At 45.3% G+C, this 22,534-nt stretch overlaps 1 protein-coding gene across 1 annotated transcript in view; it reads right to left on the bottom strand.

Moving 5' to 3' along the window:
- Positions 1-22,534, bottom strand: part of LOC139263144 (calpain-3-like) — a 224,083-nt gene that overhangs the window by 21,266 nt on the left and 180,283 nt on the right. Inside the window, 5 exon segments of the mRNA XM_070878759.1 lie at positions 9,749-9,817; positions 10,461-10,522; positions 15,412-15,469; positions 16,401-16,478; positions 18,333-18,425. Coding sequence (XP_070734860.1) covers positions 9,749-9,817; positions 10,461-10,522; positions 15,412-15,469; positions 16,401-16,478; positions 18,333-18,425 — 360 coding nt within the window.

Here is a 22,534-nt window from a genome sequence, read left to right as displayed (position 1 = left end):
GAAAGCAATAGCCAGATCCCACGTGTGTTGGCCCAGTATCGACTCTGACCTAGAGTCCTGTGTACGGCAATGCAGCGTATGTGCTCAGTTGAGCAACGCGCCCAGAGAGGCACCACTAAGTTTGTGGTCCTGGCCTTCCAGACCATGGTCGAGGATCCATGTCGACTATGGGGGCCCATTTTTCAGTAAAAGGTTCCTGGTGGTAGTGGATGCTTTTTCAAAATGGATTGAACGTGAAATAATGTCGGGAAGCACCACCATTGCCACAATTGAAAGCCTGAGGGCCATGTTTGCCACCCACGGCCTGCCTGACATACTGGTCAGTGACAACGGGCCATGTTTTACCAGTGCCAAATTTAAAGAATTCATGACCCGCAATGGGATCAAACATGTCACATCGGCCCCATTTAAGCCAGCCTCCAATGGGCAGGCAGAGCGGGCAGTACAAACCATCAAACAATGCCTTAAACGAATCACAGAAGGCTCACTCCAAACCCGCCTGTCCCGAGTACTGCTCAGCTACCGCACGAGACCTCACTCACTCACAGGGGTGCTGTGGAAATGTATTTTTATCTAAGCTGATACCACGCGGTATTTTTGTGCCCTTTGCAATATATAACAAAATGGAGTCCTGGTCCTTCCAGAAATTTCTGCATAAAGCAGTCGGCTTGCATAAACAGCTAAACCTGGCTTGAAATGGCTGATAGCCACCAGACAACTAGGAGGCAAATCCTGCTGAGACAAGTACCCCCCCCCATGGTGCTCTCAATTGTCTATACGACACCAGTTACACTCCACCTCATCCTTTTTGAAGTACTCAAACCACCAGCCATTATCTCTTGTAGAGACCTCATCCATTTGATGCAAAAAGATAACTGACTAGGAAACTGGACCATCCTGACACAATGCAAGGCAGGTAATAGCTCATTACCACACTCTCATCGAGTAATGGCCGGCTGGCCAACTAATAACCCTGACAAAAGGAAATATCTGGAAACCATGTCAGGACAAGGATCTAGTAATTAACTCTTAATTTGTATTCACTGACTGCGAGACAGAGCCAATACACAGGGAGAGGCCATAACTTGGGTTTTACTGTATAAATATCTCGTGAAATTGTACCATTGCGGTGGTGTTCACTTAGCCATTGACTGAGTGTGACCTTTCCCTTGCTAGCAAGTAAATTAAAGAAACTTCTGCCGGAGCTGAAGGTGTCTGAGTCGTTTATCGGAGGTCGAGATTTCGACAGTTACTTCTTGGAGGTTCCACCGAGACGCATACTCTCTGCCCTGTGAGTAAAATGGATGCAGGCATAGTGCCTCTCCAGTGAAAGGCTTCAGTAGCCAAAACAAGGTGAGCCTTTTGCTCACCAGAGGTTTCTTCACTGTTGAATCGCATATGTAATCTGTTGTCCACAGGGGAGGTAGTGCAATCTACGAGACTCGACATTTAAAAGCTAAAGTTATTTTTTATGATCATTTCTTTCTCAGCTCACAAGCAGAAGAGATCTGGTTTTGGAAATATCTTGAAACAGCCCGGGGAAGGTTTCAGTAGGTAAGGTAGAAACAGCGCTAGTCGATCGAAGGTTCTTATGTGAGAAGATTAGGGAAAAAAAAGGTTCTTCTGTGATAAGATTAGGGGGAAAAAAGCGCAAATCGATCGAAGGTTCTTATGTGATAAGAGTTAATTAGGAAACGGTTCTTACGTGATAAGAGTAGAAAAAAAAAGCGCAATCGATCAAAGGTTCTCATGTGATAAGAGTTAAAATAATGGGACCATAAGTTTTATAAGTTTTATTAGTCTGTAGTGGCGTACAACGCAGACTGAGAATTGATTATTTGTTTAGATAGAGTTTAAAGTTACTCGCATGAATGTTGTTTTTTCTTAGTTGTCCTTGTTATATTGTTGTGTGCAATACCTTTGTGCGACATTGCAATTAGAGAAACGGGAAGAGTCACGAGGGAAAATTGTGATTCGGGAGAAAAGAAACAGTAACTGATTGATCAACTACGGTTGGTTCATGCCAACATATCTCACACACCCAGACTGAGCCTGAATTAAGAGCCTTTTCAGGCCACGTAACGGCCAGGAGAAGTGGGCGTAGAGAACTCGGTTGGCCGAAAGGATTGTGAGATCAGAAACTGTGGAAAATCTTAATCATCCAGAATGGGTGCCGGAGCAAGTTAAAACACCACAAAAGGGCATACCAGCCTATGTTATGCTCCAGAACTGTGGTCAGTCTTCAACTGACCACCAAAAAAATGGGTAAGGTCGACTAAGAGTGAAAACAGGCCATTTCCACCTGATGGTTCATTTAATTTAGAGAGAACAACATGTCTAGAGGAGTGTCTTATAAACAGAGACCCAGGTAGATGAGGTAAAAAAAAAAGGAAAGTAATAGAAAAGGCCTGGATTCCGATTCTTCAAGCCCATGTAAAATTAACAGAGGAAGTAAATCAATATGTAAAAAAAAAGAGAACCTGATAGTGACTTTTGGATTCAAAAAAAATAAAGCTGGCCAACAAAAAAAAAGGCTTCATTGAATGGAGAGAGACTTTTGTGAATGTCTTGTCTTTGAATGAGAGTGCTTCTGTGTTTTTTTTCTCATGTGTCTGGAAACCTGTTTGGAAAGGTTGTGGAACTGCCCGTTTGTTTGAGCTCCACCCACTTTTTCAAACAGAGTGAAGTTTTTTTTTAACCCTTCATAGTGTTGTCCTGTATGTGGGAAGTTGAAGACATTTTAAGTTAGAAACGCAGATGTGGATTTATTCGGATGAGAAGTTACGGAGCTAGGAAATGCACAAAGGATAGGTTTGTTGAGACATGGTCCCGGTTTAAAAAAAAAAGAGAATTTATTTGACACGCTCACTTACTTGTCGAAAGAAGACACGCAATCATTGATTATATTTGGTTGAAAGACATAAATTTAGTCTAGGAGTGAGATAAAGAACGGGGAAGGGAAGTTGTAATGCCTTGGGAAGTTGTAATGCCTTGGGAAGTTCTTTTTTTAAAAAGCCTTTGTGGGTCTCTTGAGGCTGCAGGCTCCCATTGTCCTTGGTGTAAAATCTTGACGCGAAAGCTTCTAGCTCAGTAAGAGGATTTGTTTTTTAGATAAAGAGTGGCAGTACAATATTTGAATTGGGATTTTGAGGTATTTCAGGTGATCTCCTTGATCAACGTTTTGGGTGTATTGGAAAAATCTTGGGTTTGGAAGCCTTTTAATAAAATTATAAAACAAATACTTTACATTCTGTGATCTGTGAATCACTATAAGCATAAATGAGAAGTCCGTGTAACACGCCGATTCTTCCGGTTCAGAAGCCCAATAGTGACAAATGGAGGTTTGTCCAAGACCTACGAGCTGTGAATGAATCTACTATATTATCACAATGCTTAAAGAAGGATTTGGAATTAATTATCCCGGAATGCTTTCCAGAGTCTTAAGCAGTCCCCCACTTCAGCACCAGCCTTGGGATTACCAGATTACACTAAGACATTCAACTTGTTTGTTCATCACAAGTCGGGTTTTGCACAATCTGTTTTGACTCAGTTACATGGGGACAGGCAGCGATCGGTAGCGTATTTCAGTACCCAACTAGACCCAGTGGCACACGAACTACCAGGATGTCTTCCTTCGCTGGCAGCAGCTTATTATGCTATGCAACAGGCTCAGACAATAACTCTAAATCATCAAACCGTTCTATACATCCCACACTCTGTCGAGATTTTACTTACTAAATGTGCCACTCAACACCTAACTTCTGCAAGAACCACTAAGTATGAAGTCGAATTGTTATCAAATCCGAACCTTATTAAAAGATGTACTACCTTAAATCCAGCCACTCGACTCCCCATAGAAGAAGACGGCAAACCCCATTCATGTGAAATAGCAACCGAATTAGTGACTAAACCACGTATCAATTTAACAGATGTACCAATGTGTAACCCTGATCTAGTGTACTATGTTGCCGGATCAGCCTTACGAAATGATAGGGGCCAACCTAGAGCGGCTTATGCAATTGTAACCCAGTTTAATGTTATCAAAACAGCCTCTCTTCCAGACTGTTTTTCAGCCCAACAAGCTGAATTGTTTGCGTTAACTCGAGCCTGAATTCTGGCTGAAGGACAAACAGTTAATATCTACACTGACTCCAGGTATGCTTTTGGGGTATCACATGATTATGGACAAATTTGGAAGATTCGCGGGTACCTGACTTCTTCAGGAACCACTATCACAAATGCAGAACAAGTGGAAAATCTCCTGCGAGCCATTCAATGCCCCTTGAAACTTGCCATTATCAAATGCCAAGCACATACAGGCCAGTCGAATGAGGTGGCACTTGGGAATGCCAGAGCTGATAATGCAGCTAAGTCAGCAGCTCTGTCAAAAGGGGGGGATGCAGGTGTCATTGTTCCCACTAAGGAAAAATAATTGCTCAGACCCGCCACCCACTATTAATGACGTGCTGGCCTTTCAAACACAGGCCAGTACGGAGAAGGTGGTGACCTGGACGAAGGATCAATGTTATAAAAATACAGAAGGAATATGGGTTCACCACGACGGCCGCATGGTGGTGCCCAAATCCTTACTTCCATGGATTGCCCGATGTGTTCATGCATTCACACGTGTAGGCAAAGGGGGAATAGCAGATTATATTTTGGCAACTTGGTATGCACCAAGTATTTCGGCAATTGCAAAACAAATCTGTGAAAATTGTGTTACCCGTCAGACAATGAATCCGGGTAAGACGGAAAAAGTAGAATCTGCCTCCCACCCAAATCCAGTAGGGCCTTTTGTTGAATTACCTATGTGTATGGGATTCAAGTATGTATTAGTTATTGTAGATGTGTTCTCTAGATGGATTGAAGCCTTTCCATGTAAAAAGGCCGATGCCACTACTGTTGCTAAATGTTTGTAAAAAGAAATCGTACCGCGCTTCGGAATCCCTGCTAAGCTTTCTAGTGATAACAGGTCACATTTCACGGGAACTGTTATAAGAGAAATGTGTAAAGCTTTACAGATTAATCAACGTTTTCATTGCAGTTATCATCCACAATCAGCTGGACTTGTTGAAAGACATAATGGAATGCTTAAAAATAAGCTGGCAAAATTATGCAATGACACTGGACTGAAATGGACAGAACTGCTGCCCTTAGTTTTGATGGTAATGCGATCTGCAACCAACAGAACAACAGGCCTGTCACTGCATGAGATAGTTATGGGACGTCCCCAACAATTACTTTTTACAGCACCATTTACTGCAAAACAAATAAACATCCACAAAATGGAGGAAAATATGTTGAATTATTGTATTGCACTAGCCAATTGTATTTCCAGCTTTTATTCGCAGGTAAAGGAAGCTCAAGTCAAGCCAGCAGAAGGGAAGTGTCATAACCTGGAGCCCGGGGAATTCGTTTACATCAAAATCTTTAAAAGAAAAAGCAGTCTACAGCCAAGATTTGAAGGACCATACCAGGTCTTGCTGGCGACTAATACTGCAATCAAGGTAAAGGAAAGACCAACATGGATCCATGCGTCCCATTGCAAAAGGGCACCCGACCAGGAGGAAGGGAAAAAGGAACCAGAGGAACAGAAAAAGGAAGACTGAATAAGGAACTGTATGGACTATGGGGACTGATGGTGCTGGGCTTGACAGGGTTTTACTTTGCATTATTGATTATACCAGGGGTACAGACACGCCACCGAAGGGAACTGCAAGTAAACGTATTTATGGCACTGAGTCATAAGTATGCTCAAGAAAGAAACTTGTCGAGTTGTTGGATATGTTCCCATGTACCTGTCCACTCCGAAGGGGGTATTCCCCTGAGATCTGTCCCCTTTAACGAATCAGAAATGGTAGAATGGTTGATAGTGCAAAATAGGACAAATCTAACCAAGGTGTCAGAAACGAAGGAGCAAACAGAATGGAGGTCAGCAGGGTATAAACTTACAGCCTTCCAGGGATGGTACCAGCCCAATTATAATAATAACCGTCAGCCTCCCTTCCTAAGTATTACTCCCGGAATAGGAAATCCTGAAGGTATAATATGCCTTGGGAGTAATGAGACTAAAGGACCAGAAATGGGATGCAGCAAGTGTTCCCAAATGACTAAATGGCAAGCCACAACTAATCCCACTGATGGGAGAAAGATAGCAACCATTGGCTGGACAATGGTCCATAACAAAGCTCCAGGTGAAGGGTGGGAAGGTGAGACCACTCGAGTATAGATGGCGCGAAAGGACCAGAAGCTGACGTCCTATAATTGCACATACTTTATTTGTGGCCATAAAGCCTACCCATGGTTACCAGCCAACTGGACAGGGTCCTGTTACTTAGGATATGTGGTGTCCTTTATCAAATCAATAAAGACTCTAAGGGATGCCTATGGAAGTCATATTCAAGGTAATGGTGCCACCCTATGGAATAGCATCAACCGAATGACAGTTACGGGAACTGGCTAACTTAGTCGAATCAGTAGCCAATGCAACTTCCCAAACCTTTGAAGGGGTGAATGATGAAATGGTAGCTATTCGAACAGTGGCTCTCCAAAATCATATGGCCTTAGATTATCTCCTAGCCAAGGAAGGAGGGACATGCGCATTAATAGGTGGAGAATGCTGTATGTATATCCTGGATAAATCAGAAGAAATCGGCAGTCTAGCTGAATACATTAGGAAAAAGGTAATAGAGTATAAACAAACAGTTGGCCAGGACGGTATCACCTTGTGGGGTTGGGCATCGGGATGGTTGGGATCCCTAGGGAGATCTGTGGTACAGGGTTTGATCATATTCCTGCTGATAGTCTTTGCCCTATGTCTATTATTTGTCTTGGTTAAGTGCTGCTGTGCCAGGGTGGGAAAAACCATGTTACCTACCGAGACCACGGCTAGAGTTATGTTAGCAAAAGGTTCTTGTGTGGAAATGGAAATAGAGAGACTGTACAAGACCAGAATGGATTCAGTTGACCTTGTGAAGGACAAAATGGGGGAATGTGGAAATGTATTTTTATCTAAGCTGATACCACGTGGTATTTTTGTGCCCTTTGCAATATATAACAAAATGGAGTCCTGGTCCTTCCAGAAATTTCTGCATAAAGCAGTCGGCTTGCATAAACAGCTAAACCTGGTTTGAAATGGCTCATAGCCACCAGACAACTAGGAGGCAAGTCCTGCTGAGACAAGTACCACCCCACCGCCCCCCCCCACCCCCATGGTGCTCTCCTATTGTCTATACGACACCAGTTCCACTCCACCCCATCCTTTTCGAAGTACTCAAACCACCAGCCATTATCTCTTGTAGAGACCTCATCCATTTGATGCAAAAAGATAACTGACTAGGAAACTGGACCATCCTGACACAATGCAAGGCAGGTAATAGCTCATTACCACACTCTCATCGAGAAATGGCCGGCTGGCCAACTAATAACCCTGATAAAAGGAAATATCTGGAAACCATGTCAGGACAAGGATGTAATAATTAACTCTTTATCTGTATTCACTGACTGCGAGACAGAGCCAATACACAGGGAGAGGCCATAACTTGGGTTTTACTGTATAAATATCTCATGAAATTGTACCATTGCGGAGGTGTTCACTTAGCCATTGACTGAGTGTGACCTTTCCCTTGCTAGCAAGTAAATTAAAGAAACTTCTGCCGGAGCTGAAGGTGTCTGAGTCGTTTATCGGAGGTCGAGATTTCGACAGTGCCCCCGGCTGAGCTACTCATGAAAAGGACACTTAAAACCAGACTCTCGCGGGTTCACCCCAACCTGCATGATCAGGTAGAGAGCCGGCAGCAGCAACAAAATGTAAACGATGGTCGCGCCACTGTGTCACGGGGAATTGATCTGAATGACCCTGTGTCTGTGCTAAACTATGGACATGGTCCCAAGTGAATCGCGGGCACGGTGATAGCTAAAGAAGGGAATAGGGTGTTTGTAGTCAAACTAGACAATGGACAAATTTGCAGAAAGCACCTGGACCAAATGAGGCTGCGGTTCACAGACTGCCCTGAACAACCCACAGCAGACATCACCTTCTTCGAGCCCACAACACACACCCAAAGGATCAACGACACCACGCCGGACCAGGAAATCAAACCCATCACGCCCAACAGCCCAGCAAGGCCAGGCTCACCTAGCAGCCCTGCAGGGCCAACAACACACCAGCCTAGCAAGGGCACAGCCAACACACCAGAACAGACATTTGTACCAAGGCAGTCCACCAGGAAAAGAAAGGCTCCCGACCGCCTCACCTTGGTAAATAGTTTTCACTTTGACTTTGGTGGGGGAAGTGATGTTGTGTATCTGTAAAGCATGCACTCCCATGTTCTGCCACCAGGGAGCTCATCCTCTGAAGTCTCAAGGGATCCCAGCATCCCTTGGGAGCACTGTATATAAGCCGGACCCTAAGGCCTATTCCTCACTCTGGAGTGTCTTATTAAAGACTGAGGTCACTGTTACTTTAATCTCCCTGTGTGCAGCCTCATCTGTGTTAGGAACACAATAGTTACAGGACCATGTCTGAGGGACTGAGGGCAGACTGTAGTTACAGTATAATGTCTGACGGACTGAGAGGAAGAATATGTGATGAGACTGTGGTCGCGGACCCTAACTGGAATATTCATCATCCTATGGGACAGTCAGTGTTCAGATCCAAGGGTTTTCCCCTTTAACCACCTTCAGGTGACGTCTGTACATTTCTCATTCCTGGGTGGTTTTCAGTGGTAATTCTACCACTCAAATGTTCGAAAGCAATGATAATTTGTAGTGATGCTCTACAGTGAAGCAATAATGTGCAATCCTTGTGTGCTCTAAAGGAAGTGGACTCGATGCTAACATATTCTGTGCTATAATAGAACAGGCTGTACCAGAAGCAGCCAAGGCCTTAACGTTTCCATTCTTTCAATCCAAGGGTTTATAAATGTCCTGACAATCTGGGAAACAGACATTTCAGACAGCCAATGCACCCAACGGTTCAGTGCCTAACTGCACTACAAAGTGTCACGTTGCATCATAGAGGCTAGCAGGTTGCAGATTAAATCCCTGATCCGTGCTGATTTTAGCTGTGGCAACATTGTGGGTGTATCTATTGGCCTCGATATTCGTGGCTGGTGAAGGAACCAAAGCTTCTGGTCCAGTGTTTACTGCTGGAAAGTACAGGATCAAGCCCGGCAGTGATAGCTCCTCCCCGAGCACTGATACACAACACCAGACTCAGGTATGCTGAGTAGACACCTTATGGGGCCATTGGCAGCTTGCTAGTGCCTGTGGAAGAGTGCCCCAACATGAGAGAGGCAGGAAAACAGATGACTCCCACAGACAGCCCTGACCATGTGCCCCAGTGTCGCATCAGATGCTAAACAGCAAAGCAATCAATAATTTAAAAGTTATGGAAGTAAATTATTTACAGGCTGTTTTGACCGAGTCCTGACTTAAAAGCTGTCCGACCTCAATGACTGGGAGGGGGGGCGGGACAGCAGGGGAGGATAATGATTCCCTAAACCCTCGCTGGCTCCTCCATTGCTGAGCTAACCAGGTAAACAGATACACCGGGTGAAATGCACCAGAAAAATGGACAGCAATGATTGGTGATTTTGAATAGTTCCACCATTGTCGCCTAAAGCCCATCTGAATCCTGGCCTCAGCAGTGCCAGACATTCGTTATAAAGAAGTTGAACCCATTTTAATTCAAACACAGTAATCCTCCCAGTGACATAATTGCTTTAAGCCCTCCAATGCCTCCTACCTGCCACTGCTTAATCTTGTTCCAGAGATGTTTAAATTCCATCAAATTAAGCTTTCCAGATCCATCCGTCTGCAGTTAACAATGTTAAGGCAGAGATAGTAAGAGGTAATAGGAGATGATAGTGTGATAGTCCAGCAGGCTAGTAATAGGAATATCAAACCATGCCCTGTAAGGGGGCATTGCCAATATTATATCGCAAATCAATGTACACTGTTGATCAGAAAATAGCCTCTGCAGCCTGGAATTAAGAGCAGTTCCTTTATGTAATTAAGAAAACAAATAGACACCTCAGGTTAGATTTTGACATTGTACAATAGCGTAAAGCAGGTAAAAAGTTTGGGAATCACACAATTATGGGATCAGATGATCATTTCTCTCCCACATGAAAGGGTAATGAGGGCAATTATACTGTTCCTATGACTGCCCAGCCTGCGGCCAGCTATCTCAGCATAGGTCAGGAATCCAACATGGGATCTCCCCGGACTGTTTGACTCAGTTTCATGCTGGCAATGCACTGCTCCCCTAAGCCTTTAGCAGAGTCAGTGGCACACTTCAAACCAACTGCATCACTGAATCCTTAAGTCACTTTCAGTTGGGCCCGGATGAAAGACAGGGACCCGGAGTGAAAAGGCACTGCTCTAACCCACTAAACGACCATGAAACAAGTGACTATGAAAGAATAATGAATGTAATGGAGAAGAGGAAAGGATACATCCATGAGGGCAACCATACTGCGACAAGACTCGAGGGCGAACCCTTCAGTTTTCATCTTGTCTGTGAGGGAAAAGAACAGTTAATATTCAGAATCACTGCATCACTTTGAGAATCTCACACAGTCTGGGGGTCCCATTAACCATGAGTACTATACTGAAAATCTCACAGTCTGGGGGTCCCATTAACCATGTGTACTATACTGAGTATCTCAGTCTGGGGGTCCCATTAACCAGTGTGTACTGTAGTAACATTCGCACACACTCTGGGTGGTCCCATTAGCCAGTATGTACTCAACAAGAATAACAATTTGTGGTGTTGGAAGTCTGGGACCCAATGTAGGATTGCAAGCACTGGAGGGATGGGTAAGCAGGACTTGGTAGATTATAGGATACAGAATTTTGGATAAGCTGAAGTTTGTGGAGGGTGGAGAATGGGAGGCCAGCCAGGAGTCTTTGGAATAATTGATTCTGGAAGTGACAAAGGCATGGTGAGGGTTTCAGGAACAGATGGGATGAGGTGGGGTAGAGGTTCCCAATGTTATGGAGGTGCAAGTAGAAGATCTTTTTAGACGAAGAGGACATTGGGTTGGAATGTCAGCTCGAGGTCGAATAGGATGTCGAGATTGCAAACCATCCAGTTCAGCCTGAGACAATGGCCAGGAAGTACAGAATCCTGGCAAGGATATGGAGTTTGTGGCAGGAGCTGAAGGTACCTTCAGTCTCCCCAGTGTTGACTAGAGAAAATTGTGGCTATTCCAAGACAGGATTTTGGACAAGCATAGTTTAAGAATAAGGGGTCTCACATTTAAAATGCAGATGAGGAAGAATTTCTTCTCTCAGAGGATCATGAATCTTTAGAATTCTCTACCCCAGCGAGCTGTTGAGGCTGGGTCATTGAATATATTCAAGGTAGAGATAGACAGATTTTTGAATGATAGGGGAGTCAAAGGTTATGGGGAGCGGAGTTGAGGCCAAGATCAGATTAGCTATGATCTTATTGAATGGCGGAGCAGGCTCGAGGGTCCAAATGGGCTACTCCTACTCTTAATTCTTATGTTACGTTAAGCAGTCTGAGGACACAGAGGCAGTTCACGTGTCAAGAAAGGTGGTGGAGAGATAAAATGTGTCATCAGTGTGCACACGCAAGCTGATCCCATATCTCTGGATCTCTGGATATATCAAGGAGCAGCATATAGTTAGGAAGAGAAGCAGGCCAAGGACAGACCTTGCTGGACTCTGGAGTTAAAAGTGCAGCGGGCAGGAAGAGAAGGCATTGTTGGAGATGCTCTGACTACGATGGGATAGGTAAGAATGGAACCAAGCAAGGCAAATCCTACTGAGCTGGACAACAGAGGAGAGGCATTGGAGGAGGATGGTGTGTTCAATCATGTCAAAGAACACAGAGAGGTCAAGGAGGACGAGGAGAAATAGTGCGTCATGGTCACAGTCACAGAGATTGTAATATTTGACTTTTATTAGGGCTGTTTCAGTGCTGTGGCAGGGATGGAAACCTGATTGGAAAGATTCAAGCATGGTGTTGTAGGAAAGGTGGGCACGGATTTGGGATGAAACAATGCATTCAAGAACTTTGGAGAGGAAAGTGACAGAAGGATTGAGGATGGGTTTATTAAGGGTAGTGCCTACTGCAGTTTTAAAAGCAAGTGGAACAGAGAACCATATGCAACATCAGCTAGCATGGGGTCAGGAAGAGAAGTTGGGTGATCAGCAATTTAGTGAGTATGGAATTAAGGAGGTTGGAGGTCGATCTCATGGACAAGTTGAGCTTGGAGAGAGCATGACGGGAGATGGAAGAGAAATTGGAGGAAGACACAGGCTCGGGGGTAAGCCAGGGAGAGGAGGAGGGAGGTTTGGCTTGGTGAACAAGGAGAAGAGGGGAAGCAACTGCAGCTGGATGGATGGTCTCAAATGTAGTGATAAAGGCGTCATGAACTTCTCGGGCAGATTTTCGGGTCTTCTGTGCTCCATTTTTCACCACGGAGCGGCAATGGTAGCAGTGAGGTGTTTTGGTCAGGCAGTCAGCCTCCATCACCCCTGCAGCGATCCTTGGGTCTGGTTTTGCGGCGGTGTGGAGCAGCACCACCCGGAAGAGCAACGGCCCTGGTTGTGACGCCAGCGCAAATTTTGACTTCAGCCCGACCCGTACACCCCGAAGCGCGCCCTACAGTGAACGCCTGGGGATCCAACAATGCCGACTGCAGAGAGGTAATGGACTCCTGAGGTAAGTTTGATTGTTTTCTCTTTAAATTTTTTTTGCGATTTATGTTGTGGCGTGGGCAATGTCTTGGGAATGTTTTTTGTGCTTTTTCTGTTTAGGTTTATTTTCTCCCCAGGCTTCTCTCAAAGCGCTTCCAGCCCCGCTCTTTACCTCAGGAGTTTCCCATGCTAGCGCTCTAAGAGAGGTGTACAACGCCTCCCTTAGCGCTGCGCCCCACTGACTCAGGGCCCAGCTGCCCAATTTTACTTTCTGACGCGCAAACTGTTCCCGGGTGCAAACATTACTGCCCCGCTGCCATTACCGCCTGAAAATCAAGCCCCTCGCACTTGTTTTGGATGTGAGGGTGGAGGTGGCAGAGGAGAAAAGTTTAAGGAGATGGTTATTGGTGGAGAAAAGAAGCTGAGGTTATGTTTGCTCTCCAGGATGATCTTGGAGTAATGGGTGGTTTTGAGAGAGGTCGATTATTGCTTGATATGATACAGCCAGCTCTGGTGATGGATGCGAGTTAGTTATCTTGAGGAATCAAAGGTGGGGGCCATATTAGGGGGAATAACTGGAATGGGAAAGAGTAAAGGTTTTGCTAGGTACATGGGCATCAAAAGTATATATCATTGCGTGGTTAAGCAGATTGGCAGCTGCAAAAGTATATGGCAAATAGAGGACCAGAGGCTAGGCAGTTGGGAAGTAGAAAGTGCAGTCATCAGTGATTTGGGAAAGAATTCTTTTCCAGGTATGGACATGTAAAGAAGTGGGGATGTGAGTGGTGAGGGATATAAGGAAGTGTTTGGAGCCGGTCTTGTCTATGATGCAGACCATGGGAGTAGAGAGGCGGTGGGAGATGGCAGGTTTGAGGGGTGTCAGTGAGTCTGGGTAGGAGAGGTTAAGGGAAGATAGGAAGTTAGTGAATTCAGAGGAGCGATGGTGAGGGGAGCTGAGATAAAGATGGAAATCACTGAGGATGAGCCGTCACAGTGCAGAGGCTGAAGGAGGACAGGAGAGAGGATATCTCAATGAAAAATTTGGGCGGTGATAGTCAACAAGGATTTTAAAGAAGAAGTGGGAGGGGTGTGGAACAAGTGTTCAAAGTAAAAGAAAGTACCGGAGGAGTAGGGAAAGAGATCAAGGCACAATTTGGTGGTAAGGGCCACACCGTCAGCGTGGCTGGTACAGGTGGTGAAAAATATAGGCAGGCAGGGAAGCTTCAGTAAGGGACAAGTTATCACCACTCATGAGTCACATTTCAGTCAAAGCAATCATCTACAATAAGACTTTCTCATGAACTTTTAACACAGGCAGTAAGAGTGGGTCCTGGAACTGTGAAGAAAACTGCAACAGGGAGTTAAGAAATGAAAGGCCTATTCATGGTGAAGACAATTCCTTTGTTTCAAACCTAGACAATTATGTACACGGTGGGCAAACATCCCAGGAAAGGGGTATAAAAATGGCAAGGGCCTTGTTCATGAGTGAACGGACATGCTGGAGGGAAATGCGGAGAGGGGTGGTGATTCAGTAGAGTCCAAGGGGGCAGTGATGCGTAAGGCGAGTGGGATGGGAGGGAAGAGAAAGAGGTTGACAGGATTAGCACCCAGCAGACGCACTGGGCGGGAAACTCAACGATAGAGAAAGCTGTGACAATTGGTGTTGCTGCTCATAAGGAGACACCCTCGGGTGCCTCGATGGGCCCCTCGGCGAATGCCAAGAGAAGCACGGAGGATAGCTGCAGGCTGATCCAAAAGGGATACAAGCCAGAGATAGCGACAGGAGAGCAGGAAGGCAAAGGAGCAGTGATGGGTTGGGTCGGGATTGGAACCCTTTGGTTGATGTCACCAAGGGCAGCATGTAGATGAGATAGAGGACAGCAATGGGAGACTCCAGAGGTAATGGTGCAGGTACTGGACATTATCTCCCATGACCTTACTGTACTGGTGAGAGTCGGAATATTATCTGAATAGTGACAGATTAGGAAAAGGGGAGGTACAACGAGACTTGGGTGTCATGGTACATCAGTCATTGAAAGTTGGCATGCAGGTACAGCAGGCAGTGAAGAAGGCAAATGGTATGTTGGCTTTCATAGCGACAGGATTTGAGTATAGGAGCAGGGAGGTCTTAATGCAGTTGTACAGGGCCTTGGTGAGACCACACCTTGAATATTGTGTACAGTTTTGGTCTCCTAATCTGAGGAAGGACATTCTTGCTTTTGAGGGAGTGCAGCGAAAGTTCACCAGACTGATTCCCGGGACGGCAGGACTGACATATGAAGAAAGACTGGATCGACTAGGCTTATATTCACTGGAATTTAGAAGAATGAGAGGAGATCTCATAGAAACGTATAAAATTCTGACGGGATTGGACAGGTTAGATGCAGGAAGAATGTTCCCGATGTTGGGGAAGTCCAGAACCAGGAGTCACAGTCTAAGGATAAGTGGTAAGCCATTTAAGATCGAGATGAGGAGAAAGTCTTTACTCAGAGAATTGTGAACCTGTGGAATTCTCTACCACGGAAAGTTGTTGAGTCCAGTTCATTAGATATATTCAAAAGAGAGTTAGATGTGGTCCTTATGGCTAAAGGGATCAAGGGGTATGGAGAGAAAGCAGGAATAGGATACTGAAGTTGCATGATCAGCTATGATCATATTGAATGGTGGTGCAGGTTCGAAGTGCCGAATATTTTCTATGTTTCTATGTATTCAGTTTCTTGTTTAATCGGTACTTACGTTTTTTAACAACACGGTTGAGGATTTTCATCAGTTCAGCTGCAGTGATCTGCATGTCCTGTGGTGAACAAGAGAAAAGGTTTGTTACAGACTTTGTCCGAGTTTACCTTTCCTTCCACTTTAACACAGCAGTCACTTGTCGTTGCTCTGATGCACACACCCCTGTCCTTTAGGGCTGGCAAAGCAACGAGCATTATCCATTTCTCAGCTTTTTCTTCAGGTGGTGTGAATATGTAATAATTCCATCCAAATAAGGGCCTGAGTATCGATCATCTGACACCAGGAGTAACACAATCAGTAGCAGCAAATCTCTGTTCCTGCAACCTCTTTAAAATGGTACCATTTTGTTTATAATGCCGTTCCTCATTATTCCTACTAAATGCATCACTTCACATCTCTGTGCTAAATTGCATCTGCCATGTGCCTGCTCATTTCGCCAGTCTGTGTCTAGACCCTCTTGAAGTCTACAATCCTCTACACTGTTTACTAAATTCTCCGAGATTTGTGTCATCTGCAAACTTTGAAGTTATGCCCTGTAAACCCAAGTATGAGTCAGTAATATATATCAAAAAGTGCAGTGGTCCCAACATCGATCCCTGGGGACACCACCGTATATTTCCCTCCAGCCTGAAAAACAACTGTTCACCACAACTCTCTACTTTCTGTCTCTTAGCCAACTTGCTTTTAACAAATCCATGCTGGCTGTCATTTAATAACCAATATTTTTCTGAGTGATAATTCATTTTCTCTTTAACTTTCTCCATCACCGATGTTTTGCTGACTGGCCTATAGTTACTGGGTTTACCTCTCTCTCCTTTTTCGAATAATATTTGCAAATCCTCCAGTCCTCTGGCACCACTCCCATTTTTGGATTCAATTTTTTCTTATGAGATGAGATGATAGAAATACCCAATAAAATCTTTGAAAGGATCTTACCAATATCCGACCTGACTGGTAAAGAATCATTAGTAGGAGTCAGTAATACTTACTTCTCCTGCAATCTGTTCGAAAATATGACGGAACTGTAGGTCCTCCCCACTCTCCTCATTGGCTGTTGTTGGTGAAGGCTGACCATGGAAAGAAATTAAATCAAAGTTGCTGATGGACAAAGTGTCAAGAATAGATCCATAGCATCTCAGAAAAAACATTTGCACCAAAAGCCAATCGTGATAAGTCTAAAAAGTCAAAGCCCGACACCAGGCCTCTGGCAGCAGCTGGCATCAGCATGGGGGTGATTTTATTTTTGTGGCAGGCCTTCAGTGTGTCCTGACAACAGGCCTCTGATTGTTGGTTCTTCCAACAGGCCTCTGATGGTCAGCTCTGCCAACTGCTGATAGTCAGCCTGCACCACCAGGACCCTGAACCACAAAAGACCACTGACCGTTCTATCCAATAGTTTTTATGTGGCGCTTACCTTAAACAGTTAGAAGCACATTTACAATCTGCAATAAAGCACTCCCTGGCAGTGAAAGGCTGCTTCAGTTAATACTCCAAACCAACCAAAACCTGTGCTCACTTCAACTGCTCCCGTAATATTCTTTTCATTCCGCTGTCGCCGAAAATCCAGGTGATGCTGCACATCAGCCTCAAGCCACCATTCATCCAGTGTGCCTGACAGCTTTGTTTTTCTCAAAGTGAAAGTATAAACAAGCAAGCAGCTCCTTCCCCAACATGCACAAGCAGGGCTGCCCTAGCACACTCACTGGTTCACCTTCTATTGCCTGAGGAGCATTCTTGAAACTCCTACTTTATTCATTACAATCCATCTCTCCAGTCACAGTAGAAGCTTATTAAGGATCTTGCCATTAACCCTCTGACCCTGGTAAATTCAGAAAGAAGGACTGAAGGACACCAGACCACTTCTAAATAGGGAGATTGTCCATCAAAGGGCCCTTTGATGAGCCGGCTTCGTAATCAGGACATTTTATAGAGAGATTCGGTCAGCAGCCCTTTAAAAAAATTCTAATTTAATTGCACTTGCTGTTTAGTGTGAATGTCTCTGTAATTCGAGTCCTGTTGGTAAGACTGTCTGGGATTTAGGTCGTGTTGGTGAGACTGTCTGGGAGTCGGGTCATGTTACTAAGACTGTCTGGGAGTCAGGGCCTGTTGGTGAGACTGTCTGGGAGTCAGGGCCTGTTGGTGAGACTGTCTGGGAGTCGGGTCATGTTACTAAGACTGTCTGGGAGTCAGGGCCTGTTGGTAAGACTGTCTGGGATTTAGGTCGTGTTGGTGAGACTGTCTGGGAGTCGGGTCGTGTTACTGACACTGTCTAGGAGTCAGGGCCTGTTACTGAGACTGTCTGGGAGTCAGGGCCTGTTACTGAGACTGTCTGGGAGTCAGGCCCTGTTGGTGAGACTGTCTGGGAGTCGAGTCGTATTACTGAGACTGTCTGGAAGTCGGGTCCTATTGGTGAGACTGTCTGGGAGTCGGGTCATATTACTGAGACTGTCTGGGAGTCGGGTCCTATTGGTGAGACTGTCTGGGAGTCAGGGCCTGTTGAGACTGTCTGGGAGTCGGGTCGTGATATTGAGACTGTCTGGGAGTTGGGTCCTATTGGTGAGACTGTCTAGGAGTCGAATCCTGTTGGTGAGATGAATGAATTTCCGGGACTTCTTTCCCCCCATATCCCAGAAACCTTCTAGTGCTCTCCCAGTGGTTCAGTCCCAGCTTCATCTGGAAAGCCTCGTCTTAAACTGAAGCCAGATTTCTATCCTCACAAGAAGCCCGGAAACATGCTATTGCTCTGGTGCTCGTGAACCCTGCCATACTCTGAACCCTTTGCCATCCAGGAGCATCAGGATTTTCAGTGGCAACATCTGTCTGTTATTTTAGATTGCTTGTGGGTGGGAAAAAGCTGGGCAGAGCGCATTTTACTGATTTCAGACTACAGCAGTCTGAGCCATGCCAGCACATGAAGAAACCTTGGTCTTTTTCTTGTCTTCCATTTTTTTCTCCTTTTCTTGCTTCTCCGAGTCTATAGAGTCCTTAGTTCTATCAGAAACAAAGATGATTGGCTAGAGGAGAGAGGGAATGATTAGAAATGTGGCAGTGAAGACACAAATGTGGGCTTGGCAGGTGCCTTGAAAGCACAATCACTCAAGCTCCACCCAGCGGGTTCAATGGAATGAGCAATACAGAGCAGGAAGGTCCCATCTCCGGTTATCGCGCCGAGTTAGCTGGTACCAGCCAGGCTGTGCTATTGGTGAGACTAACACCATGAAGGGAAAATCAGCCCGCCAACCCTCACCATCCAAACTTGCGTTGGCGAGGTGATAGAAGGCACCTGAAACCAGCGGGACCTGAACCACAGCAAAATACAGGAAACAAAAGTGGCAGAAAAAATGGAGCGAAAATAAGGTACACTTATTCATTGAATTTATAGATGACCATATTTCAGCTCAGTCAGGATGCGCTACTTTTGGGGTGGGCAATTTGAAAGTATTTGCAGAGTCTTCCTCTTCTCCTGTCTCCCTACATTCATCGACGGTGTCTCTCCCTCCCAGGGAAGAACTCCGATTCTAGCACTCTGCGCGCATTGCTTAGGATCAAGAGTCTCAGGCCCATTAGAAAGCTGCTTTGGAAGAGCTGCCACTTGATACAAAAGTAGAGATGCAGCGTGTTATGTGAGGAGCGGGGGTATTATAGATGAGGTTTTGTAAGGGCTTGCATGTTATGAAACAAAGATATTTAAGAGCCTGCAGTGCGGGCAGGAAGTCTCACCCACATTCTGATATTTGTTCCCCATCAGCAGTGTAGAATTGTAAAATTACCCCTCACATCTCCTACGTCTCCATCCCCTCCTGCCATATCATTGCTGATACGTTGCCCCTTGCCACTATCATCTGGAAGCATGGGGCTCAGATTGTAGGTGTACACCAAAGACATCCAGCCTTGCCCCCCCGACCGCCCCACCTCCTGCATCGAGCCCTAGTCTGTTATAGAAACATAGAAACATAGAAAATAGGTGCAGGAGTAGGCCATTCAGCCCTTCTAGCCTGCACCGCCATTCAATGAGTTCATGGCTGAACATGAAACTTCAGTACCCCCTTCCTGCTTTCTCGCCATAACCCTTGATCCCCCGAGTAGTAAGGACTTCATCTAACTCCCTTTTGAATATATTTAGTGAATTGGCCTCAACTACTTTCTGTGGTAGAGAATTCCACAGGTTCACCACTCTCTGGGTGAAGAAGTTTCTCCTCATCTCGGTCCTAAATGGCTTACCCCTTATCCTCAGACTGTGACCCCTGGTTCTGGACTTCCCCAACATTGGGAACATTCTTTCTGCATCTAACCTGTCTAAACCCGTCAGAATTTTAAACGTTTCTATGAGATCCCCTCTCATTCTTCTGAACTCCAGTGAATACAAGCCCAGTTGATCCAATCTTTCTTGATAGGTCAGTCCCGCCATCCCGGGAATCAGTCTGGTGAACCTTCGCTGCACTCCCTCAATAGCAAGAATGTCCTTCCTCAAGTTAGGAGACCAAAACTGTACACAATACTCCAGGTGTGGCCTCACCAAGGCCCTGTACAACTGTAGCAACACCTCCCTGCCCCTGTATTCAAATCCCCTCGCTATGAAGGCCAACATGCCATTTGCTTTCTTAACCGCCTGCTGTACCTGCATGCCAACCTTCAATGACTGATGTACCATGACACCCAGGTCTCGTTGCACCTTCCCTTTTCCTAATCTGTCACCATTCAGATAATAGTCTGTCTCTCTGTTTTTACCACCAAAGTGGATAACCTCACATTTATCCACATTATACTTCATCTGCCATGCATTTGCCCACTCACCTAACCTATCCAAGTCACTCTGCAGCCTAATAGCATCCTCCTCGCAGCTCACACTGCCACCCAACTTAGTATCATCTGCAAATTTGGAGATACTGCATTTAATCCCCTCGTCTAAATCATTAATGTACAATGTAAACAGCTGGGGCCCCAGCACAGAACCTTGCGGCACTCCACTAGTCACTGCCTGCCATTCTGAAAAGTACCCGTTTACTCCTACTCTTTGCTTCCTGTCTGACAACCAGTTCTCAATCCACATCAGCACACTACCCCCAATCCCATGTGCTTTAACTTTGCACATTAATCTCTTGTGTGGGACCTTGTCGAAAGCCTTCTGAAAGTCCAAATATACCACATCAACTGGTTCTCCTTTGTCCACTTTACTGGAAACATCCTCAAAAAATTCCAGAAGATTTGTCAAGCATGATTTCCCTTTCACAAATCCATGCTGACTTGGACCTATCATGTCACCATTTTCCAGATGCACTGCTATGACATCCTTAATAATTGATTCCATCATTTTACCCACTACTGAGGTCAGGCTGACCGGTCTATAATTCCCTGTTTTCTCTCTCCCTCCTTTTTTAAAAAGTGGGGTTACATTGGCTACCCTCCACTCCATAGGAACTGATCCAGAGTCAATGGAATGTTGGAAAATGACTGTCAATGCATCCGCTATTTCCAAGGCCACCTCCTTAAGTACTCTAGGATGCAATCCATCAGGCCCTGGGGATTTATCGGCCTTCAATCCCATCAATTTCCCCAAAACAATTTCCCGACTAATAAAGATTTCCCTCAGTTCCCCCTCCTTACTAGACCCTCTGACCCCTTTTATATCCGGAAGGTTGTTTGTATCCTCCTTAGTGAATACCGAACCAAAGTACTTGTTCAATTGGTCCGCCATTTCTTTGTTCCCCGTTATGACTTCCCCTGATTCTGACTGCAGTGGACCTACGTTTGTCTTCACCAACCTTTTTCTCTTTACATACCTATAGAAACTTTTGCAATCCGCCTTAATGTTCCCTGCAAGCTTCTTCTCGTACTCCATTTTCCCTGTCCTAATCAAACCCTTTGTCCTCCTCTGCTGAGTTCTAAATTTCGCCCAGTCCCCAGGTTCGCTGCTATTTCTGGCCAATTTGTATGCCACTTCCTTGGCTTTAATACTATCCCTGATTTCCCTAGATAGCCACGGTTGAGCCACCTTCCCCTTTTTATTTTTACGCCAGACAGGAATGTACAATTGTTGTACTTCATCCATGCGGTCTCTAAATGTCTGCCATTGCCCATCCACAGTCAACCCCCTAAGTATCATTCGCCAATCTATCCTAGCCAATTCTCGCCTCATACCTTCAAAGTTACCCTTCTTTAAGTTCTGGACCATGGTCTCTGAAATTACTGTTTCATTCTCCATCCTAATGCAGAATTCCACCATATTATGGTCACTCTTCCCCAAGGGGCCTCGCACAATGAGATTGCTAATTAATCCTCTCTCATTACACAACACCCAGTCTAAGATGGCCTCCCCCCCAGTTGGTTCCTCAACATATTGGTCTAGAAAACCATCCCTTATGCACTCCAGGAAATCCTCCTCCACCGTATTGCTTCCAGTTTGGCTAGCCCAATCTATGTGCATATTAAAGTCACCCATTATAACTGCTACACCTTTATTGCATGCACCCCTAATTTCCTGTTTGATGCCCTCCCCAACATCCCTATTACTGTTTGGAGGTCTGTACACAACTCCTACTAACGTTTTTTGCCCTTTGGTGTTCTGCAGCTCTACCCATATAGATTCCACATCATCCAAGCTAATGTCTTTCCTAACTATTGCATTAATCTCCTCTTTAACCAGCAATGCTACCCCACCTCCTTTTCCTTTTATTCTATCCTTCCTGAATGTTGAATACCCCTGAATGTTGAGTTCCCAGCCCTACTCTGGAACAACCAATCCGGTTTGAATGAGCCGAGATTTCCTTCAGTCTTGTGTCAGTAAAACTGAAGCCACCTTCTTAACCTCTCGACAGCCTCTGGTTTCAACTTCAGAGTAAATCCACAGGTACAGAACCTTGCCGTCCTGGTCAATGCCAGACTCAGCTACCCTTCCCTTACCAAGAAATATCCCCCCCATCCCCATCACTGTCAATATCCTCGTTTGCATCTCTATAACCTTGAGACTCGATTTCAAAGTCACAACTCATTCAAAATGCTCTACGTGCCATAGCCAATTGATTTTGAGATACATGACTTCACTTTTAAATTCCACCCCTCCCCCACCCCCAACATAGGCTCACCCCACCCTACCTCAGTGATGACCTCCACTTCTCCAATGTAG

This window comes from Pristiophorus japonicus, chromosome 4 (assembly GCF_044704955.1).
Source record: "Pristiophorus japonicus isolate sPriJap1 chromosome 4, sPriJap1.hap1, whole genome shotgun sequence".
Lineage (NCBI taxonomy): Eukaryota > Metazoa > Chordata > Chondrichthyes > Pristiophoridae > Pristiophorus > Pristiophorus japonicus.
This window is presented reverse-complemented; position numbering and strand designations above follow the sequence as displayed.